Source organism: Sphaeramia orbicularis, chromosome 18, assembly GCF_902148855.1.
Source record: "Sphaeramia orbicularis chromosome 18, fSphaOr1.1, whole genome shotgun sequence".
NCBI lineage: Eukaryota > Metazoa > Chordata > Actinopteri > Kurtiformes > Apogonidae > Sphaeramia > Sphaeramia orbicularis.
The window spans coordinates 6,322,049-6,345,921 of record NC_043974.1 but is presented as its reverse complement, the minus strand read 5'-3'; the positions used below and the strand labels follow the sequence as shown (position 1 = coordinate 6,345,921).

The window sequence follows — 23,873 nt, the reverse complement described above, 5'->3', positions numbered from 1 at the left end:
GTGTGGTGTTTGTGTGCAGGTCTAGTGACCAGATTGCGATATGCAGTGGGGCCGATGGGAAGGTGTGTCCCAGCGACAGCAGGATTCAGCTCAGGTAATTCAGAAATGCACAGTAATATTTGAAGTTGCTTTTTGTTTCCAGTTATGTAAAGTTCACATGTGGCATGAGGTGCATCACTTTATTGTCCCCATTGGACCTTTTTAGAAAGGTCCAATGGGGACAATAAAGTGCCCATTGGACAATAAAGTGCCCATTGGCGTCCGTCTGTCATCTGTCAATGTAAACCATTTTCAACAATCTTCTTCCTCGAAACCGATAGTCAGAACGATTTGATATTTCTTGTAGAATGTCTTTGGGGCAAGATCTACCAACATTGTTCAAAGAATTGGGAAATATTGATTTTCAAATTTTTTATGATTTTTTTTAACTTAGAAAAATCCCCATTGGTTTATAATGGGAGAAATTTCAAAGTACTATAACTTGAAAACAGTTGAAGATATTGATATAATTACTACTGACAATACATAGGAAGTCACATATGGGCTTACATTTGGTGCCAAGACCTTTGACCTTGGGTATTGAGTTTGAGTTTCAGGGTTGTTGACCAGATGGGTGAGTCATTGTCCAAACCCTTCGGGGGGGTTTGGTTTCAGGTGAGTCCAGGCGTGGAAGGTTGTTGGTTGAAAACTGTTTGGGAATGTTATTTAAAATGGTGTTATAGGTTTTTGATAAGTTGTGTCTCAGACGACAATCTCTGTTCAGGGAATGATTTTTCACTTTCCCAAAAATGGCTTCTTTGACTCCTCTCTCAAATCATTTGTCTTCTCTGGCCAATATTTGGACATTGCTGTCCTCGAAAGAGTGTCCTTTTTCTTCCAAGTGAAGATGGACTGCAGAGTCTTGGCCTGAGGTGGCGGCTCTCCTGCCTTGAGCCATACATTTATGGAGGTGTTGTTTGGTTTCTCCTATGTATAAGTCTGTACATTCCTCACTGCGCTGAACGGCATAGACCACATTGCTTTGGTTCTCCTTAGGTAGTTTGTCCTTGGGATACACCAGAGCCTGTCTCAGGGTGTTGGTGGATTTGAAATATACTGGGATATTGTGCTGGTTCAAAGTCCTTCGTAGTTTTTCAGAAACTCCCACTGTATATGGAAAGACAATGCCTTTTACTTCTTCTGGCTTTTCCCCAATGTTATTGGTGGGTTTGTGGTTCCTAGGTTTGGCTTTAAGGAAGGCCCAGTTAGGGTCGCCATGTCTTCAGTGCTTCCTTAACCTGTTGTTCTTCCTTCTTCTTCCCTTCAGCCTCTGTAGAAATTTCTTTAGCTCTGTGGTTGAGGGTTCTGATGACTCCCACTTTGTGTTTCAGTAGATGATGAGAATCCAAAAGAAGATATTGGTCTGTGTGGGTTGGTTGTCTGTAAATGTCTATGGTTAATCCTCTATCATCGTTGATGTGGATGTTGCAGTCCAGAAAGGATAGACTGTTTTTTTGGACATCTTACCATGTGAACTTGATATTCTGGTCCACTGAGTTGATGTGTGTGATCAAGGTGTCCAGGTCTCCTTTCCTTATCTTGAAACTGGGGGTTGTCCACGTATCTAAATCAGTGAGTGGCTGATCCTTTGTAAGTACTCAGAGCCCTGCATTCCATTTCTTCCATGTATATGTTGGCTACTATGGGGGACACTGGGGAGTGCTTCTGTTTGCAGAAGTCTCCATTACACCGGAAGTATATAGAACTCAGGCAGAGCTCAAGCATCGAGGATATTTGTTCTGGGTTAAGTTTGGTTCTGTTATTGAGTGTGTGGTCCTGTGGAAGTCATCTTTTCACTGCCTGAACTGCTTCCTTGGTGGGAATGCAGGTGAAAAGTGAGGTGACTTCATACAAAACCATGGTTTCATCTGGTTCCATAGTTATTTCCTTGATCCTGTGGATGAAATCCAGTGAGTTTTGGACATGGTGTGGTGTGTTTGCAACCAAAGGGGCCAAGATGATCACCAGGTGTTTTGCAACGTTATAGGCGACTGAGTTTATGCTGCTCACAATGGGTCTGAGGGGGGCTTCTTCCTTGTGTATCTTGGGTAGTCCAATAACACAGGTGATGGATTCACCAGGGTAGAGTTTGTGGTAGAGTGGTCTATCAATGGCTTTTTCTTTCTCCAGCTTTTGCAGGCCCTCGACAACTTTCTTTTTGTAGCCACTTGTGGAGTCTCTTCTCAGTGTCTCATAGGTGGTGGTATCACTGACTAGGCTGGTCACTTTGTTGTTGTGTTAAGGACCACAATACATCTCCCTTTTTCAGCCGGCCAGATGGTAATATTCTGATTCCTAGACTAGGAACTAGACAGTATTTTACTATTTTGGTTCTTCTTCACAGTTTTTGTTGCATTTTTCTTGCTGGAGCTCCAACTACAGTTTTGGGGTTCATATTTACTGTCATAAAACCCACCATTAACCCTCCCCTCCAACCATGTGCATCTGTTTCCAATAAAGCCGGTGACGAGAAGGCAAAAAAAAAAAAAAAAGTGATCAAATATGCTACTAGAGTGGAGCGGAATAGGAAACTTTAAAGGGAAGGTCTGAGATGTTTTCCTGGAACATTTTTTACTATATTCCCTAAAATCCCCTTCACACCCTCTTCAACTAATTAATTAAATGCTCTAACACAAAAATGAAAAAAAATTGTCACCTGTGGAACGGACAGGACTGCAAAAACACCATCCAACCATTTTGAGCACCCACTCGAAATGATTGAATGGTGATATATCTATCAAACTCAACTGCCATTCGCCCCTCCCCCCTTCCCCCCTCTGCACTTACCTCTCTTTGAGCAAGAATCGCGCATTCCCAGAGGCTGGAAGTGCTTGTACAGGAAGTGAAGCCAGAATCTGGCTATATTAGTTATATTAGGATGGAAAGTTCACTGGCAAACTGTTTTGTCACTAACATAAATTACAAGGAAATGTAACGTTAGTCAGACAGGTATGAACTGGGGCTGTTATGTAAGAGCGGGGGTGTTAGAGGAGACTGAATGAGGTATGCATGGATACGCGAGCCAGAGCCTCAGCTGAGGCCGTAGTCAGTGTCGGAGCCCGAGGTGGGGTCGTACAGGATCAAAGCCGGGGACGAAGCCTCAGATGGGGTCGAAGCCGGAGCTTGGGCCATAGTCAGAGCCTCAGCTGGTGTCGGAGACGGAGCTGGAGCCGAGACCGGGCCAGGCCGTAGACGGCGTCAGAGCCCAAGCCAGGGCCTCAGCCAGCGAATTGTTGCTGTGCAGCGCTTGTGAACCCTGGGGAGCAAGCATTGCGCGTGCCAGTACTCTGGAGGCGTGGCTTCGGAGGGATGTCTGAAGAAAGGGGTTTGGACTGTTGAATTGAGTATTTTCAAAATGTAGCTTGCTCAAACTGTTTTTCTAAGATCTCATACCCCACCTTTAACCGGACATTGAAGTTTTGGACATTTGTTTTCACTTCATGGAGGAGGTCGCGGAACTGGAGCTGCTCTTTAGCTTTGCGATTAATGTTAGTAGCTTGGTACCAGCAGCTACAGATAGAGCCTCAGATCGCCGGTCTCTGCTGGGTGGCCAGAGGGAACGTATGGACAGGAACGTGAGGCTCCGTCTGCAGCCACTAGCACTGTGTTGCTAATGTTAGCCACACAGCTTATGAGCCAACCAGTGGCCTGAGGCTTGGTCTGCAGCCCCTAGCATCACACGGCTAACTGTAGTTAGTTCATGGTGATGTCCCCGTGTTCTACTGGACGTTTTAGGAACTCTTTTGTTCCTGCTTTTGTGTGCTTTTATGATGAGAACTTTATTTGAAATTGCTATTGGGCTGTTGCACTGATGTTACAAGGGTCTGTAGCAGAGTCCATAATGATGTTGTGTTTTTTGTACTGTGTGATGAGTGTTATGTGTTCATGGCATTTGAATTTCCCCATTTGGAGATTAATAAAACAATCTGTCTATCTATTTTAGCCACACAGCTGAAGAGCTGAAGAGCTAACAAACATCAACAGCTCCCACCTGTCACCGTGTCCCAGCCCCGTTAGCAATTAGCGCACTTTCATATCAGGGCTAACATTTACTGTTGAAGAGACAAGTATCATACAATACCAGCTAAGATCGAACATCAAGGCTAATTATTATGCCAGTCACTATTCAGACTAAACCAATTAGACATGGGTCATATAATGTGCTACATACATCTCAAAAAAACTAGTTTCAGCTGACAAAATTCTGTGTCTAGTAATAAAAACATACTCCTGAGGCAAACAAAGGACGATCTACTAGACTGATCAAACATACACCTATGTGACACAAACAACCAGGATTACTTGTCAGTATACTCGCATCTCCACTAGCCAACAAGCATCCAGGCATCATTCATAAAATAAGTTCATAAACGAGTAGACACTGTTACAACCACTAGCATCATCAAGACCACAAATCCACTGAAATACATTGAGTATAGTGAATTTATCTCTGCCAGCTCTGCCATTATAAATGCCTGTGATATGAAAGCATGGCTGGCTTGTGTTTACAGTTAGCCAGCAGTACCTGGCTGGAGGTGTGTTTGTGTGGTAGTACCACAAACCGTTACGTTTCTCGCAAGAGATGTGATCTTGGACCACCAAGTCGAGATCTAGGCTCCAGGGACGGTACTGAGAAGTTGCAAATGGCATATTCGGCCCTAGAGGTGCTAGTGGTTGGGTGGAGGGCTTCCATTCTCCCCCTAACAAGCAATTTAACCATCATATAATTACTTTAAAACTGTTTAATTAAGTTAAAATGTTGTCTAGTTCCCTTTTAAAAGAAGCTAAGGTTCTTCTTTCTTCAGTGGTGAGGTTTGATGGAGGTGGTTTAGCGCTAGAAACGGCTGCCGTCGCCTTCAGTCTGATGGAGTCTGCCTGTGTGTCTGCTAACTTGCTGTTTTTGAATGCATCCTTCCCTGAACGGAGGTGGTGGTCTGAGACTCTACTTATTAAAAACCTATAACACCATTTTAAATAGCATTATGAAATAGTTTTCAACCAACAACCTTCCATACCTGGACTCACCTGAAAACAAACAACGTATCAAGCGATGTCACGGTCCTTGTTTTATTTTGCTTTCCATAGTGGCTTCTGAACTGCTCTTAGGCTGGCCCGTACCTCTGGATTGGCAGACCAGGGTGGTGGTCCCCCTTTTTAAGAAGGGGGACTGGAGGATGTGCGCCAACTACAGGGGGATCACACTCCTCAGCCTCCCGGGTAAAGTCTATTCCAGGGTACTGGAGAGGAGGATCTGACCGATAGTCGAACCTCGGATCCAGGAGGAACAATGCAGTTTTCGTCCTGGTCGCAGAACACTGGACCAGCTCTATACCCTCCATAGGGTGCTCGAGGGTTCATGGGAGTCCGTCCAACCAGTCCACATGTGTTTTGTGGATTTGGAGAAGGCGTTCGACCGTGTCCCTCGTGATATCCTGTGGGGGGTGCTTCGGGAGTATGGGGTCCAGGGCCCTTTGTTAAGGGCAGTGTGGTTCTTGTATGACCAAAGCAGGAGCCTGGTTCGCATTGCCGGCAGTAAGTCAGACCTGTTCCAGGTGCATGTTGGACTCCGGCAGGGCTGCCCTTTGTCACCGGTTCTGTTCATAATTTTTATGGACAGAATTTCTAGGCGCAGCCAGGGGCCGGAGGGGTTCCGGTTTGGGGAGCACAGGATTTCATCTCTGCTTTTTGCGGATGATGTTGTCCTGTTGGCCTCATCGAGCCTGGACCTCCAGCATGCCCTGGAGCGGTTTGCAGCTGAGTGTGAAGCGAGCAGGATGAGCATCAGCACCTCCAAATCCGAGGCCATGGTTCTCAACTGGGAAAAGGTGGTTTGCCCTCTCCGGGTAGGTGGGGAGCCCTTGCCCCAAGTGGAGAAGTTAGAGTATCTCGGGGTCTTGTTCATGAGTGAGGGAAGGATGGAGCGTGAGATTGACAGATGAATCGGTGCAGCGTCTGCAGTGATGCAGTTGTTGTACCTGTCTGTCGTGGTGAAGAAGGAGCTGAGCCGAGAGGCGAAGCTCTCGGTTTACCGGTCAGTGTACGTTCCTACCCTCACCTATGGTCATGAGCTTTGGGTCATGACCGAAAGGACAAGATCCCGGATACAAGCGGTCGAACTGAGCTTCCTCTGTAAGGTGGCTGGGCGCACCCTTAGGGATAGGGTGAGGAGCTCAGTCACCAGAGAGGAGCTTGGAGTAGAGCCGCTGCTCCTCCACATCGAGAGGGGCCAGCTGAGGTGGCTCGGACATCTGTTTCGAATGCTTCCTGGACGCCCCCCTGGGGAGGTGTTCCAGGCATGTCCCGCCAGGAGGAGACCTCGGGGAAGACCTAGGACACGCTGGAGAGACTATGTCTCTCGGCTGGCCTGGGAACGCCTCGGGGTCCCCCCGGAAGAGCTGGAGGAGGTGTCTGGGGAGAGGGAAGTCTGGGCATCCCTGCTTAGACTGTTACCCCCTGCGACCTGGCCCCGGATAAAGCGGAGAAAAATGGATGGATGGATGGATGGATGGATGGATGTTCAAATCCTACATCAGAAGGACTGTGAAACTTGAATGTGTTAGTATTGGTGAATTCCAATGTGCAGACAGTGATTTGAAGTGGCCCTTATTGCTCAGAGACAAACATTCCTATGGTGTAAAACCCAGTTAATTAATTCATTGAATTTCACATTCACAAATTGTCCTATGAGAACAGAAAAGAATGTTAACCTAACCAAATTTGTAAAGTTTCACTACTTTTATTCTAGAGGCATTTTGCTTTCAGACCAGTGCTTGTTGAAGTCATTTTGTTTTTAAACTCACTGGCTGCCATTGACATTTGTAGATGTTAATTCAAATCCAAACATTGACTGCCAATGACGTCTATAGACATCAATTAAGTTTTTTTAATGGGGGGAGCTGGGGGACGGTCTGGCGGAGCTTGTTGGTGAAAATCAGGCTTGTAATCATTGAATTAAGTGTACTGGTGAACAATATACAAATAAATAACAATAAATGATATACATTTACATATACATTATAACAAATAAATAACAGGATCAGCAGGTGGTGGTGACGCACCAGGAAGTGGTAGAATGACAGAAAGAAGATGGTGAAACGAATGAAATTGTACAAGTTGAGGCAGCTCATGCTCAAACATGCTGTGGTTTCGAGAAAAAGAGTGTTGCGATTGGTCAAAAAGATGTCAAAGATACCGATCAAAACAGGGAGCTTCGTAGAATATCAGCGGTACAGAATCAAAGCGGACCGAGTGGTGAGTGTCAAGGCATCTGGTTTCACTGCCACAGCCCAGGTTCATTCGGGTCAGGTTCATCTGATCCGGATTCATCAGATGAGCTGGGCTGTGGCGGTGAAACCATGCACCGTGACACTCACCACTCTGATTGGATTTGGATCAACTGGCAGCAGCAGAGCCTCGTCCCCAGATGCATCAGATTGAAAGGACCATGGACTGACCAACCGACCGAACCCACCCCCATCAAAAGACAGTGTAGACTCTTTTCTTTCATCCTTCTTTCAACACCCCCCCCCCCCCCCCCTCCCATTCCGTATATGAACTAGTGACAGTAGTAGTAGTAGTAGTATGAACACAGGACTGTCTAATGTGCAATATAAAACTGTGCAATAACTGCAATCAGCATTCAAAGAACTCAAAATGCTAGTGTAGCCTGAACAGGGTGGGTTCAGGAGTAATGATACAGCGACAGTAGAAAAAGATGGGCAGACGCAAAGGATTCCCTCCAAGATTACAATTTTATTTTAATGCAGCATTTTATTTTAATGACCAGTGTTCACCCGGCTTGGTGCCCAACCCATGCACACATAGCAAAATAACCAGATAACGCAAAAAAAAAAAAAAAAAAAAAAAAAAACAAGCTCAGGTGTGAACCCCGGATCACCAGTCCCTCCACCATCAGGCGGCCACACCGTCACCAGTCCTGCAACACTCACACGCAAGAAAAAGAACAACATTATTAAAAATCTGCATTAACTGCTGAAACAGTATTTTTATTACAAATTATACTTGAAGGGAAATAAAGAAAATGAAGAAACCTAACAGAATCCAACTAAAGACAGAACATTACCAAACATTACAAACAAGGGGCAACATGAAGTTACTTAAAGCAAAAAAAAAAAAAAGATACAAACAAAAACATAACCTAAGTAAATCAAACAAAACAGCGGTGGCAGTCTACCTAACAAAAGAAAGAGAAAAGAAATGCCATAAACAAACCAAAATTCTGCCAAGCAAAACCTACACACACAAAAAAAAATAAGCCCAAACTTAAAAATCCTCGCCCCCAGTCTATGCCAAAGCTCCACACAGACGGGCAGACAAACAAACAATGAACCGACGGCAAAGCCCAGCAAGGGCTGGGGGCAAGAACCACCACATTACCTTATGTCACTAGGCTCATGATGTGCGGCTCTACACGTGGGATCAGACGTCATAAGAACAGTGATAGGGCCTAAAAACAACAACTGAACATAAACAAACATGTAAGGACACCCAGCAAAAAAATATAAAACACACACCTACCACAGAATTACATTTAATAATACCAGGAGGGAATTGACATGAGGACTCAGCAGCAGCGACAAAGAGAGCCTGTGGCGCTTCCCTGTGGGCTTATATGCTGCCAACAATTTCGGGAACGTGGAAGTGGGCGGTGTTAGCATCCCTATGGTGTCCAGCTGCGGACAACCTTCCTACTGGTCACACTAGAAACAAACTTTTTTTTTCCTGATAAAAGAAGAGATAGTTTCAGAGTTTATGTAGTCATAGTTAGGGATGGGAATCAAGAAGAATTTCGATTCTCTTATCGATTCTCATTGGGTGAGGGAATAAAAGAGAACAAACGGGTGTGTTTGCATTAACGGTCTTTTATATTGTCCAATTCTGCACAGAAAATATAACATATACAGTATGTACAAATAGTAATAACAGATGACGCCGGGCCCGGTTTGGGAGTGGGGTGGGGGGTGGCCGTACAGTGAAACTAAAGACGCTTTACTAATTCCTATTGCCGCATTTCCACTATGTGGAACCGGTTCGACTCGGCCCATCTCCCATTGCTGTGCACCTCATGTCCTTTCCCCTACCTTCGGAAACTTGTATTTGAGGGGGTACAACGTCTGTTGCCGGCACCAGAAGCGGAACTGGGCCCAGATGACGGCCTGGTGGTCACTCTGCCGCTAGATTCACAAGCGCAGCTAAGTAGTGAATCAAGTGAATCAAATGAGGACAAATGTGCTGTGGACAAATGTTTGAGCATATTGCAGGGATTCCACCATTTTGAAGAAATGGAAGCTTTTCAAGTGTTACAAGTGGACCTGGTGTCATCTTTTTAGACTGTTTCTGCCTCAACGCTATGTTGGCTGTGTTCTGACCAAAACAATGCAGCGTATGTGTGACATCATCGCACATGCGCAACGAAGCCAGAATCGATAAGCAAAATCGTTAAGCAGGCAGGCAAACGATTCCAAGGAATCGAGCTACTGGGATCTGGTTCTCAAAAAGAACCGATTCTCAATTCCCATCCCTAGTCATAGTACTCAATATTCTGTGGGTCTTGAAAGATCAGTCAAAATGCTCGAAAACACTGGCAGTATGGGGCTTTCTGCTCTGAAAATGGCTGGCAGCCAATGAGTTAATAAGATATTTGAAGATTCAATTACAGGTTGACAACTGTGTTGACCATTTATTGTCGGGAGTCTAGACTACAGACACAGACCATGGCAAAAAATTTGAATATTTCTACAAGGTGGCTGAATGCAACATGCTGTTGTCCATCTTTATGTACAGTCTATGATCAAGAATGAAATTCATTAAGTTAGAAGATGATAAGATAAGATAGGGGATGTAAGAGTCTGGAGCTAAAAGGGCTGGGAGGGGTTGTCCATGATGGATGTCAGCTTTGTTAACATCCTTCTGTCACCTCCTAGATGGAGTCCAGCGACCAGCCTAAAACAGAGCCGGCTCTCTTAATCAGTTAACTGAGTCTCTTCATGTCTCTGTCCATACTGCCCACTTCCCCAGCACACAATACCATAGAAGACTGCAGAGGCCACCACAGTATCAAAAGATTGTATTGTCAGTAGAAAGGGAAGGGAACATGTGTGAGATATCTTATACATGAGTCAATAGAACAAAACTAGGACAAGGCTTGGAAGATGGGATTGAATTTGTTTCTTTAGTCATATGTTTCATCTTTTATCTTTTCACCTCCATCATTACCCTCTTTGCACCTTTCTGTCTCTTTAGAAAAGTGGGAGCTTAACCCTAGTGAACTGACCTTCATGAAGGAGCTGGGCAGTGGCCAGTTCGGTCTGGTGAGGCTCGGCAAGTGGAGGGCACAGCACAAAGTAGCCATAAAGGCCATCAGGGAAGGAAGCATGTACGAGGAAGACTTCATTGAGGAGGCTAAAGTCATGATGTGAGAAGTATACATAGGGACAGCAGAGAAACAAAAAATATCCTCAGCTCTAAAACAGAGAAGTGAAAGTGTCTGTTCTGTTTTTGTTTTTTTCCCCAGGAGACTGTGCCACCCGAAGTTGGTGCAGCTGTATGGCGTATGTTTGCAGCAGCGTCCCCTGCTGATCGTGTCAGAGTTCATGGAGAATGGGTGCCTGCTGAACTTCCTGCGGCAGAGGGGTGGGGCTATGAAGGAGGCATGGCTTCTGTCCATGTGCCAAGATGTCTGTGAAGGGATGGAATATCTGGAGTCACACAGCTTCATCCACAGAGACCTAGTGAGTTGACGTGTGTCAACTCACCTGACTAAAACACAACCAAATATGGGCACAAGGAGGGTGATACAAGGAAAACCAAACAGGACAAAATGTATTAATGGGTGTTAGTAATATTACTTAGAAACACACAAATCCAAACAGGTCAAATATGTGAACAATGGCTTTCAGAAGAGCTCAGTTTTTTTTTCCAGGGTCAGAAATGACAGACATAAAATGCATGATTTTGCTTTAATTTAGCACTAGCGCGTTAACCCATGAGGATCCACAGGTTCTAAATGTGGTAGTTTTTATGCTGTTGTGTATTCATGCATGCTGTACTGCATTTGTCCAGCAGTCACCACCAAAGGATTCTGACCATAGTGACATGATTGTAAGGGTATTATATTCCAAAATTACTAATATCACCCACCTTGCTGTTTTCGCTGTTCCTTGACCAAAAGTACATAAGTATGCCAAACTTCAGCAGTCAGCTCTTTCTAGATTTTCCACTTTCCTTTTCTAATAGAGACTAGCGCATTGACCCATGGAGAACCATGGGTTCTACATCCTCTGATACACTTCATTCATTTACTTTCTTTACTTTCTTGTTAAATTCCACTGGTATTTCCAGTTGAATAACCTCTCAGCTGGCATGTCTGTTTCTTCACATGAAATTTGACACCATGGCAACATGACCCCATTGTTTATCTGTTGCTTCAATGATGATTCTATGATTCTGGGCATAGCAACGTGATTGGCCATTGGGAGACCATTGTATTCCAGAATTACAAATATCTCCCAAAATATTGGTCTTATCAACTTCCCGTTTTCGCTAGTCTCTTCCTTGACCAAAAATACATAAGTATGCCAAACTGCAGCAGTCAGCTCTTTCCGGATTTTAAGTAAATCCCTGGACATGCACGCATGTTTGCACACAGAGGCCGCTAGGCTTTTATAATATAGATTATTCCCATTAATAAGAATATGAACAGTAATAACAGGAAAAGTAGCCACTGCCATCCATTTTAATAACCAGAGAGGAGAGAGTGAAAGGCTGAGAATTTGTTGCAGAGAGAAAAATATGTTCAATAAAATAATTTTTTTATGTTGTATAAATAAAAGATGGAAAATCATGTCTGCTGCAAAAGGACATGATTTGCACTTTCTAGCCCACAGTTTGTGGATTTTAATGGAAGAAGCAAATTACTATTCTGTCCACTTCAGTTTTATTTAATGGAAAGTTAGATTTTTTTCAGTTAATGTGACCAAGTTTATTATAGCACTTATGTGACTAGTTCAAGATAAGTCATCAGACATATACTTAGCCATGCAAAAACACAAGTACAATTAGAAATATCCAGTATACAATTGTTTACTCTCACAAAAGCTCTTTAATAAGGTTTGCATTTGCTGTTGGCATTCCAGTTCATTTCAATCAAGGGTGTCAAACTCATTTTCATTTAGGGGCCACTTACAGCCCAATATGACCTGAAGTGGGCTGGACCAGTAAAATAATAACCTATCAATAATGTCAACTCCAAAGTTTTCTCTATGTTTTAAGTGAAAAATGTAAAATTACATTATGAATCCTTAGGGATAGGGTGAGGAGCTCAGCCACCAGGGAGGAGCTCGGAGTAGAGCTGCTGCTCCTCCACATCAAGAGGGGCCAGCTGAGGTGGCTCGGGCATCTGTTTCGGATGCCTCCTGGACGCCTCCCTGGGGAGGTGGAGAGACTATGTCTCTCGGCTGGCCTGGGAATGCCTCGGGGTCCCCCCGGAAGAGCTGGAGGAGGTGTCTGGGGAGAGGGAAGTCTGGGCATCCCTGCTTAGACTGTTACCCCTGCGACCCAGCCCCGGATAAGCGGTGGATAATGGCTGGATGGATGGATACATTATGAAAATATTTACATCTACAAACTACCCTTTGAAAATTGTGAATAAAATGAACCATGAAAAAACTGAAATTTCTTAAGGAAAAAAAAGGGTTGTTTTAGCAATATTATGTCTCAGCTTCTCATCTACACATAAGCATTACAACTTACAGATCACAGTGGATCTACAAATACACAAAACATTTAGTAACAGGCCGAATACTGTTAAAATTTCACTTACTTCTCTCAAGACATTTCCGGTTATCCATATTTGTTCAGTTTATTCACATTGCATGTAAAAAGATAGTTTGTTTTAGTTTTTGTTTTAAAAACATAAAATTACATGAAAATCTTTACATTTACAAAGACAAACTAGACCAAATTTGTCTGTATGTGGCCACTGAACTAAAATGATTTTAATATCTTTGATTGTTTAATAACTTAAGTGTAATTTTTGTATTTCACTAATTCATCCCGCAGCCTGAATTGGACCCTTTGGCAGGCCAGTTTTGGCCCATGGGCTGCATGTTTGACCCCTGTGATCTAAATGGTATTGGATGGGGTCAGACGTCAGGGCTCTGTGCAATCCAGTACAGTTTTTCCAAAGAGCCAAACTGGGAAACCATTTATTTATAACTCTGGCCTAGTGCATAGGGGCATCATTATGTTTTATATGTGTTATATTTTTATCTCCTTCAGGCAGCCAGAAACTGTCTGGTCAGTGAACACAACGTGGTGAAGGTCAGCGACTTCGGGATGACGAGGTATTGCTGCCACTTTCAATGCGAGGTGAAAACGGAGGATTGCTTACATATGCAGTTTTTTTTTCTCTTTTCTTTTCTTTCTTTTCTTGACTTCAGGTATGTTTTGGACAATCAGTACACCAGCTCGAGTGGGGCTAAGTTCCCTGTGAAGTGGTCTCCTCCTGAGGTTCTTCACTACAGCAAATACAGCAGCAAGTCAGACATTTGGTCGTTTGGTGAGAAATATATTTTTACCTCACTAAATGCTCACCCTGATGAGCATGAAGAAAAATTAAAATAAAGATCAGTCAAAATAAAGTTCCAGTAGTTATTAATCAAGAGACCTCATAGAGTTCATTAGCAACAACATAGCTCAGTACACCAATGCTTTTGCAAATATTCAAACATATACCTATACCATATACATGTACCACTTCGGAGTCAATGTCACGGTCTACACAATCTGGTGTCAGAAAAACACTGTATATCAGTGGAGGTAAATTGAGAGATCAGAGAGAATAGGGAGAAAAGAGGAGGAGAAATGTCTTGTGCTGTAGGTTGTCAGAATAGAAATGCTAAAAAAGCAACCTTAACTTTTTCCAAATACCGTCGCTGAAGATGCCCTTTGAGGCAAACCATAGACCAGGGGTGGGCAAACCTCTTGACTCGTGGGCCACAAAGGGTTCTAAAATTTGACAGAAGGGCCGGACCAGGAGCAGATGGATAGAGTGTTCTGGTAATCCACCTCATAAGAGAAAAAAAAACATGGGATATGTAGAAAATGTGTACTTTAATTTCAATTGAAAATTAACAAAAATATTACAACAAAATATCTGTCTTTCAAGTCCCACGGTATTTGGCTATTTATTGAAATACCTCTTAATACACTGAAAATTAAATTAATAAATAACAGCTTTTTATTACTAACATGCGTTATTTTAAAGCACTGAAAGTTCGGTTATCCTTCAGGATATTATCATCACCACTCTCCTCCTGACTGTGTATATTTCAAAAACGGTAGGAGATGCAGATCTACTTGTCCTGCTCCTTCTATTCAATGTGCGTCCCCAGTGCCAAAACTCAACAACGACCAGCGCAAGGATGGGACAGTGACAGTGTGCCAGTATGCAGAGCATGTAATATTTGATCTGGTGTGCATCATTTATATTGAGAACATACATGCACCTGCGCATCACTTATGTGCACCCTTTAACAGAAATGACATGTAACATTTAAGGCTTATTGAACAAATTATTTTCAAATGCATTTTCACATAACACAGCAGAGAAACTTACTTTAATTTTAGTGGGAACAGTGTTGTTTGTGTCCCTTTTTAGCCAGCGCATCAAAGTCTGGAGTTAGTTTTGTTGTGGCGATTCTCAGGATGGATCTGAGGTGTTGGTTGGTCAGCTTGGATTTGTGGCTGGCTTTGTTGATGTTCATGAGGCTGAACGTCTGTTCACACACGTAGGTCGAGCCGAACAATGTCAGCATCTTTTGTGCCATCCTCTGGAGGTTTGGAAACACCGCTTCATTAAGTGAAGCATAAAAGTCATTCAGTTTAAGAGAGAACTTCTCTTTTAAGACGAGGTCAGACTGAAGGTCGATCAGTTCCAGCTGAAGCTCCTTTGGTGCTGTTTCAGGGTCTTGTGACAGGGGACAGGCAACCAACTGAAGTGAATTGTCAATTTTTTCAAAATCAGAAAAGCAATGGCAGAATTCTCCATGCAGCGCATCCAGTGACTCGCTGTATTTCTTCACTTTTGCCCCGGCCTCTTTCATTGTGGCTAGTGTGGGGAAATGAGTGAAGGACTTATTTAAAATTTGCTTGGAAAATAAAACCAGCTTAGATTTGAAGGCTTTCATGTTTGTGTACATGTCATGCACAAACTGATCCTTCCCCTGTAGGTTCATGTTCAGCTCATTCAAGTGTGAAAATATATTAACAGCAAACGCAAAGTCACAAAGCCAGCTCTTGTTGCTCAGCTCAGGAAATTTGTTGCCCTTCTTCAGTAACTCCAAAAATGCACCGATCTCCTCTTTGAGCTCCCACACTCGTTGAAACACTTTGCCCAAGCTTAACCAGTGGACACGGGAGTGATAAAGTAGGTCTTGGTGATCTGCATCAGTTTCCCCAAGGAACGTGATGAACTGACAGTGCTGAAGTCCCCTTGCATGTATAAAGTTTTACAACAGGATTCACAACATGATTCAGCTCTAATACAGATTTACATAGAGATTCCTGGTGGATGATGCAGTGAAGGAAAATAACATCCTGGTTGGGATTTTCATCTTTCACTTTATTTTGGATTCTCCTCAGCAGGCCAACATTTTTCCCCATTAAATTTGGAGATCCATCTGTGGTGACATTTATAAGTTTACTCCAAGGGAGCTTCATATTTTCGATAACAGCAGACACCCGGTCGTACAAGTCCTCTCCCCGTGTTTTTCCTTTCAGAGACTCCATTGTCAAAAACTCCTCCGTTATTTCAAAAGTATTGTTAATTCCTTGGATAGAAATGAGGAGCTGAGCAGTGTCTTTTACATCGTTGCTTTCATCCAGCGCTAATGAATAAAACGTGAACGACTCCACCTTTTTAAGTTGCTGGTTATATGTTCATCTGTAAGTTTGACACGGCGAGTCACTGTCTTGCGTGACAAACTGTTTTTTTCAAATTTGTCTTTGTTCTCTGGACACAAGACACCTGCTGTCTCCACCATACATTCTTTTAGAAACTCACCTTCAGACAGAGGCTCGCTGGCCTTTGCTAATTTGAATGACAACATAAAACTCACCTTGGTACTTGACTCTTGAATGGCAGTTTGATGGTGAAAAAAATTTTGTTGAGCTTGTAAATTAGCTGCCAACCTCTGAGCAGTAGCTTCCCATTCTTTCGTTTACTGCTTGCTAGCATAGTCAGCATGTTTTGTGGCAAAGTGATGGCTTATATTCTTTAAAAACCGCTACAGTCTCTTGGCATATGAGGCATACAGTAGTTGATCGGTGTTCGGTAAAAAAATATTTAGTTGTCCACTCCTTATTAAACACTCGACATTCTCTGTCCACTTTTCTTTTCTTAGCGCTGCTCATCTTTACAGAGGGGCTGAGGGGTCAAAGAGCGCATACCCATATCTACTCATGGGGAGAGTTGCCACCATCAAAATGATGATTTTACCTAAAATTAACTATTTATTTTCCATGATACTGACGTGACCTTTGGACAGGTCAATGTCTAGTTCCCCGCCTGATGCTATACAGTCAAAATGTATCTAAGCGATGTTCAGAGAGAAACTTCTTCAAAGCCAAAGATGAGCCGAGTCAGTCAGTCTTCAGAGCCGTACATGTGTTTATTTGCAAATGCAGGTCAAAACACACGGAGACATGGTCTGAAAAGCAGCTGAAAATTCCCCATCTTTTATACCTTGTTTTAGGCCTGGGGCGTGATTTCCCGCAAACCCGGGCCCCTCCTTCTAAAATCCCCTTTTCCCAGCATCGGTTTCTATTAATTAATGATGTTTAGCAATAACCGTGACAGGTGTCTTCAACCTTCGTTTTTTATATATGTTGTTAGGCCAGGCCCTGGTTACCACCCCTAAGGACCCAACTCAGCTCCCAGTTTCATGCTGGTGCATGCAGGTGTGTGTGCAGGTGGGTGGAAGGGGCTGTTGATGGGTGTGGGCACATGTGTGGGTATGTATGTACATGTAGATGTGTGCGTGTGGGCGTGCATGTGGGTAGGTGGGTGCATGGGCATGGGTGGAGGTGTTTGTGCATGTGGGTGTGTGTGTGTGAATGGTCGAACATGTGGGATGGGTGGTGTGTATGTCTGGGAGTCAGTGGGTGTGTGCGCATATGCTTGTGTGGGTGAGTGGGTGAGTGGGGGACTGGAGGGTGTGTGGGGTTTGGGGGTTGGGCTTGGTGGGACAGGGGGGGGGGGGGGGGGCTTCGGGCCCCGGGGCGCTTGGCCATGGCATCGGGGTGCGCACTGACCTACAGCGGGTGGCTGTCTGGGCTGGCCTGGCCACCCGGTGTACTGGGTGGGACCCCCTGTCCGGGGAGACAGGTGGCTCCTGGGCTCATGGGGCTTGGGGACCGGCGTCTCGCCTGCCCCTGCGTGGCCGGCCCCCGGCGGGGGGGTTGCAGCTGGCATCCCTGGCCCCCTGAGGCCTGTGCTCGGCTGCTGTGGGTACATACTCATACCATACTCACACCAGCTGAGCCCATAAAAAAAATAAATAAATAAAAAAAATTAGTTGTCCACTCCTTATTAAACAGTTGACATTCTGTCCACTTTTCTTTTCTTAGCTCTGCTCATCTTTATAGAGGGGCTGAGGGGTCAAAGAGCGCTAATGTGGAGTAATATGCTGTGCCTCAACAAAGGTCAATGTATTTCGAGTGCTCCATCTATTGGGGAAATGCCAGAATTGTGGGGAAAATAAGACATTAACAAGGTTCATTAATATAATTTCTTCAAGTTCGGTGGGCTGGATTAAAAAGCTTAATGGGCCGCATATGGCCCGCTGGCCGTAGTTTGTCCATGCCTGCCATAGACGCTTATGGTTGCAAGCCATTACAGGGAGAGACTGGACTGATGAAATCATCTGGAATTCTGGGCTCTGCAGTGCCCATTTCATATCAGTATGTGCATTAAACAACACTTACCCAGCCATGCAAGTGCAGTGGGCTGTCAGTATATAATTGGCCAACTTGTTGATGATCGTCCACGTTCTCTAAAACTGCATTTTATGTCACTGTTGCTGACTAGGCAGCATGTCGGTCTTCAACACACAAAAACCATCAGACAAATTTCAGTATTCAATATCCTGGACATGACCACAAAGTACAAAGTAATTAGGCATAGAGGGATTTGTATGCCTTAAGCTTTACTTTTGTGTAAATGCTGGGTTTTTCAACAAGATATAAAAAAATGTCTGGCCACTGTAGCTTTGGCCATTTCGTTGGCTCTGTGACCCACTGACCTGACAGTGAGTATGGATCAGGAAACCTCAACCCGCCACTAATGGTCAACTTATCTTTGAAAGACACGTTGTGTCTCGTTGTCAGACCAAAAAACTAACCGGAGAAGGCCTCTGTATCTTCCATTACTCTGTTTCACTCCTGATTTTCGTGCTCCTGACACCGGCTTCCATGTACTGTTGACTCCACAGCTGTCACTTTCTGCCACCAGTAAGGCCCTGCCCACAAAATACGCCATCACTGTTTACCAACATTGAAATGGTCTATATATTCATATAAATTAGTCAGTCTATTACAGAGTACACAGAAGTGCCTGGAAATCAGTTCCTTCCTGTCATCTGTCGAGAGCAGACATGCTTCTGAGCTGTCCTTGCCTTCCTCTTTTTTTTTTTTTCCTCTCCAGCTTAATTCTTTCAATTTAATTTTCAATTCAATTTTATTTGTATAGCCCAATATCACAACAAGGTTATCTCAAAGGGCTTTACAGAGTCAGTTGGATGTAAAGGAAGGAAGGATTTGTGTTGGGCACATGTGCACGCAGCGACCGGCAGCGAGTGAGAGCTTGCTGCAAAACAAATCTACCCACGGGTATAAATAAAGTCACCTTGAACCTGGTAATAAACTAATGGTTCACATTGTATGTTTGCACAGGTGTTGTGATGTGGGAGATTTATTCAGAGGGTCGAACTCCGTTTGACAAACGATCAAACTTGGAGGTGGTTAACGACATCACTAGAGGAATCCGACTGTACAGACCACATCGGGCATCACAGCCACTTTACGCCATCATGTACCGCTGCTGGCATGAGGTACTACACTGACCAATGCTTCATTGTTTTTAGAACGTCAGAGTAAACCTCAATTGTGAACATGACAAATGTTAATATATATACAGGGTATCCCAAAAAAATTGACATAATTTGAGATGTCCATATCAGAGTGACTACATGGTCAGGAGAAATTATACTCAATAGGATTTATTTTGGACACAAAATGTTTTATTCTACAAAAACACAGAACACCTTTTCTGTTGCAGTGAATGACATGTCTCTTCCTGAACAGAACAATAAAAATGGTTTCACTTTTTTGAGCAAAAAGACCAAACAAATTTTAAACAAATTATTAGGTGATGAAATTATGTCAAATTTTTTGGGATACCATATGTACATATGTATGTATGTGTGTGTGTGTGTGTGTGTATATATATATATATATATATATATATATATATATATACACACACACTATACAGTATATATTAGGGATGCACAGATTCCGATACTCAGTGTGTGTACTTGTACTCGTAAAAGTAATCCGATACAACTGCACCAATACCACTTATGGCTGCGTGACATTCACAGTAAAGTGCAGCAGGTACGCGGTGGTGGAATAATGTGTGGGGAGTGTGAAGAGTGTGGCGATTTTTCAAAATAAATGACGGTGATAAAAGTAACACTGACTGCAAGTAATGTTAAAGACAGACAGATACGGACGGAGCATTCTGTCCATCTTCTGCGTACATTCCATCCATTTTCCAGGTACTTGCGGATGCGCACCCAGACGGAAAATACAACTGGGAACCGTGGAGGTAGAGGATCTGTTCAATGAGCGACTCAGTGAGTTAGAGAAAAACTACTGACATATTTATGACAACTATCCAGGGCTGGGCCGGTTTCCGTCCTACTTATAATACTATGGGGGTAAGGAGTGGTGCAGACCGCCACCAGCAGAAGTGAAAATGAAACTTATTGCTCATTTCTTTTCCCTACCTCCTGAAGCTAAGCTTTTAAACCTTACCAGCGAAAACACTGCAACATTAATATCCCCTTTAGTGTTACCTCTGTTGTCACCATGTTTATTATTACTGACTTTTTTCATCTCAAAACACTTTACTTTTCTTCGTGGTATTAGTCCAGTATGGTTAATTAAGAGTGGCGCCCTCTGGTGGATTAATTTAGAAACACTCATTCCAACACAATAAATGTCAGTAGCAGCACTTTGTTAGTCAGACTAATGACAACAACAATAAAGCACATTTACAAAAGGAACTGAGAACTGGAATGGGATTATTAAGTACTTGTATCGGTACTCTGTATCGGCAAGTACTCAAATGTAAGTGCTTGTACTTGTACTCTGTTTGGAAAAAAATGGTATTGGTGCATCCCTAATATATACTGAACAAAAATATAAACGTACCACTTTTGTTTTTGCTCCCATTTTTCATGAGCTGAACTCAAAGATCTAAAACTTTTTCTGTGTACACACAAGGTTTATTTCTCTCAAATATTGTTCACAAATCTGTCTAAATTTGTGTTAGTGAGCACTTCTCCTTTGTCCTTTGCTGAGATAATCCATCCACCTCACAGGTGTGGCATATCAAGATGCTGATTAGACAGCGGGATTATTGCACAGGTGTGATTTAGGCTGGCCACAATAAAAGGCCGCTCTAAAATGTGCAGTTTTACTGTATTGGGTGGTCCAGGGGGGTCAGAAAACCAGTCAGTATTTGGTGTGACCACCATTTTCCTCGCACAGTCTTCTTCATGAATTCTCTGAAACAGCTTTAGAGATGGCTTATGGTAGAGAAATGAACATTCAATTCACAGGCAAAAGCTCTGGTGAAGATTCCTGAAGTCAGCATGCCAATTGCATATTCCCTCAAAACTTGTGACATCTGTGGTATTGTGCTGTGTGATAAAACTGCACATTTTGGAGTGGCCGTGTATTGTGGCCAGCCTAAGGCACACCTGTGCAAAAATCATGCTGTCTAATCAGCATCTTGATATGCCACACCTGTGAGGTGGATGGATTATCTCAGCAAAGAAGAAGTGTTCACTAACACAAATTTAGACAGATTTGTGAACAATATTTGAGAGAAATAAACCTTGTGTGTACACAGAAAAAGTTTTAGATCTTTGAGTTCAGCTCATGAAAAATGGGAGCAAAAACAAAAGTGGTGCGTTTATATTTTTGTTCAGTGTATATATATATATATATATATATATATATATATATATATATATATATATATATATATATATCAGTACAGGCCAAAAGTTTGGACACACCTTCTCATTCTTTGCATTTTCTTTATTTTCATGACTATTTACTTTGTAGATTCTCACTGAAGGCATCAAAACTATGAATGAACACATGTGGAATTATGTACTTAACAAAAAAGTGTGAAATAACTGAAAACATATCTTATATTCTAGTTTCTTCAAAGTAGCCACCCTTAGCTCTGATGACTGCTTTGCACACTCTTGCCATTCTCTTGATGAGCATCAAGAGGTAGTCACCTGAAATGGTTTCCTAACAGTCTTGAAGAAGTTCCCAGAGATGCTTAGCACTTGTTGGCCCTTTTGCCTTCACTCTGCGGTCCAGCTCAACCAAACCATCTCGACTGGGTTCAGGTCCAGTGACTGTGGAGGCCAGGTCATCTGGCGCAGCACTCCATCACTCTCCTTCTTGGTCAAATATCCCTCACACAGCCTGGAGGTGTGTTTGGGGTCATTGTCCTGCTGAAACATAAATGATGGTCCAACTAAACGCAAACCGGATGGAATGGCATGTCACTTCAGGATGCTGTGGTAGCCATGCTGATTCAGGTTGCCTTCAATCTTGAATAAATCCCCAACAGCGTCACCAGCAAAGCACCCCCACACCATCACACCTCCCCCTCCATGCTTCACGGTGGGAACCAGGCATGTAGCATCCATCCGTTCACCTTTTCTGCGTCGCACAAAGACACGGCGGTTGGATCCAAAGATCTCAAATTTGGACTCATCAGACCAAAGCACAGATTTCCACTGGTCTAAGGTCCATTCCTTGGGTTTCTTGGCCCAAATAAATCTCTTCTGTTTGTTGCCTCTCCTTAGCAGTGGTTTCCTAGCGGCTATTTGACCATGAAGGCCTGATTCACGCAGTCTCCTCTTAACAGTTGTTGTAGAGATGTGTCTGCTGCTAGAGCTCTGTGTGGTATTCATCTGGTCTCTAATCTGAGCTGCTGTTAATTTGCGATTTCTGAGGCTGGTGACTCAGATGAACTTATCTTCAGCATCAGAGGTGACTCTTGGTCTTCCTTTCCTGGGGCGGTCCTCATGTGAGCCAGTTTCGTTGGAGCGCTTGATGGTTTTTGCGACTGCACTTGGGGACACATTCAAAGTTTTTGCAATTTTCCGGACTGACTGACCTTCATTTCTCAAAGTAATGATGGCCACTCGTTTGTCTTTACTTAGCTGATTGGTTCTCGCCATAATATGTATTCTAACAGTTGTCCAATAGGGCTGTCAGCTGTGCATCAACCTGACTTCTGCACAACACAACTGATGGTCCCAACCCCATCAATAAGGCAAGAAATTCCACTAAGTAACCCTGACAAGGCACATCTATGAAGTGAAAACCATTACAGGTGACTACCTCTTGATGCTCATCAAGAGAATGCCAAGGGTGTGCAAAGCAGCCATCAGAGCTAAGGGTGGCTACTTTGAAGAAACTAGAATATAAGATATGTTTTCAATTATTTCACACTTTTTTGTTAAGTACATAATTCCACATGTGTTCATTCATAGTTTTGATGCCTTCAGTGAGAATCTACAATGTAAATAGTCATGAAAATAAAGAAAATGCGAAGAATGAGAAGGTGTGTCCAAACTTTTGGCCTGTACTGTATATATGTAATTGATTAATTTGTATTTTGAAGTTTTACATGCTGCTCACTGTGCAATAATCTACAAACCTGTACAAAAATGTGGTCATGCCACCGGGTTCCATGACAGAACGATGTGGCCAATTACAACCATGTTAGCTCAGTTTTTAATTTTCCTTCATTGTAAAAATAATGTTTACTCAACTTTAATCATCACTGCTCCTTCAAATACCATTAAATATTATTTAGATTGCAATAAATACAATAAAGACCAACTGATGATCACATCTTACAAATCATTAACCAGTGTCTCACATTTTCTTCATCCCCCTGTTCCTCCTCATCTCGGTTTTCTTATCTTCATCTTCTCGTCCACTCTTCTTCCTCTACTGTGGTGGTCAGAAACCTCAAGGTCGGCCGTCCTTCTCAGAAGTACTGGAGGAAATCAGAAAACTGGCAGAAACCTCGGATTAACACAAATGCATGTAATTCTCATATTCAAACTACTTCTACTGTTGTCTTGAATGTATAAACTGTAATTAACTATGTTAACATTTTTATTAAACTTTTTACGGAGTTTCAAAGAGATGCCGTTCCTTCTTTAAATTGTGTTTTCAGGGTTTTAAATGCCACCCATTTAATTTCATTTCATCTGCCTTTTTGCATTCTTTTACAAAGACAAAAAGCAAAAATGACACACAATGTGGCATAGGTTATCCTGACAAGCATTTAAAAATTAACACACACACACACACACACACAAACTATTATGAAAGGAATTCAGATATATCTACAATGAATAATTTGCAGTTTGGTTTGTCAGCAGCATTGCCAGACCTACAATAATTATCGTATTTGTATGATA

At 43.0% G+C, this 23,873-nt stretch overlaps 1 protein-coding gene across 4 annotated transcripts in view; it reads left to right on the top strand.

Annotated features, from left to right (window-relative positions):
- Positions 1–23,587, top strand: part of txk (TXK tyrosine kinase) — a 43,946-nt gene extending 20,359 nt beyond the window's left edge. For 2 of the 4 annotated variants that reach the window (XM_030162752.1, XM_030162751.1), the window contains 6 exons: positions 20–94; positions 10,303–10,474; positions 10,574–10,790; positions 13,339–13,618; positions 19,012–19,169; positions 23,411–23,587. In XM_030162752.1, coding sequence (XP_030018612.1) covers positions 20–94; positions 10,303–10,474; positions 10,574–10,790; positions 13,339–13,618; positions 19,012–19,169; positions 23,411–23,482 — 974 coding nt within the window. In that variant the 3' untranslated portion in view covers positions 23,483–23,587. Of the gene's footprint in view, positions 1–19; positions 95–10,302; positions 10,475–10,573; positions 10,791–13,338; positions 13,619–16,954; positions 17,032–19,011; positions 19,170–23,410 lie in introns of those variants that run through there. The other 2 variants (XM_030162753.1, XM_030162754.1) reach the window with 2 other exon arrangements.
- The last annotated feature ends 286 nt before the right edge of the window (positions 23,588–23,873 follow it).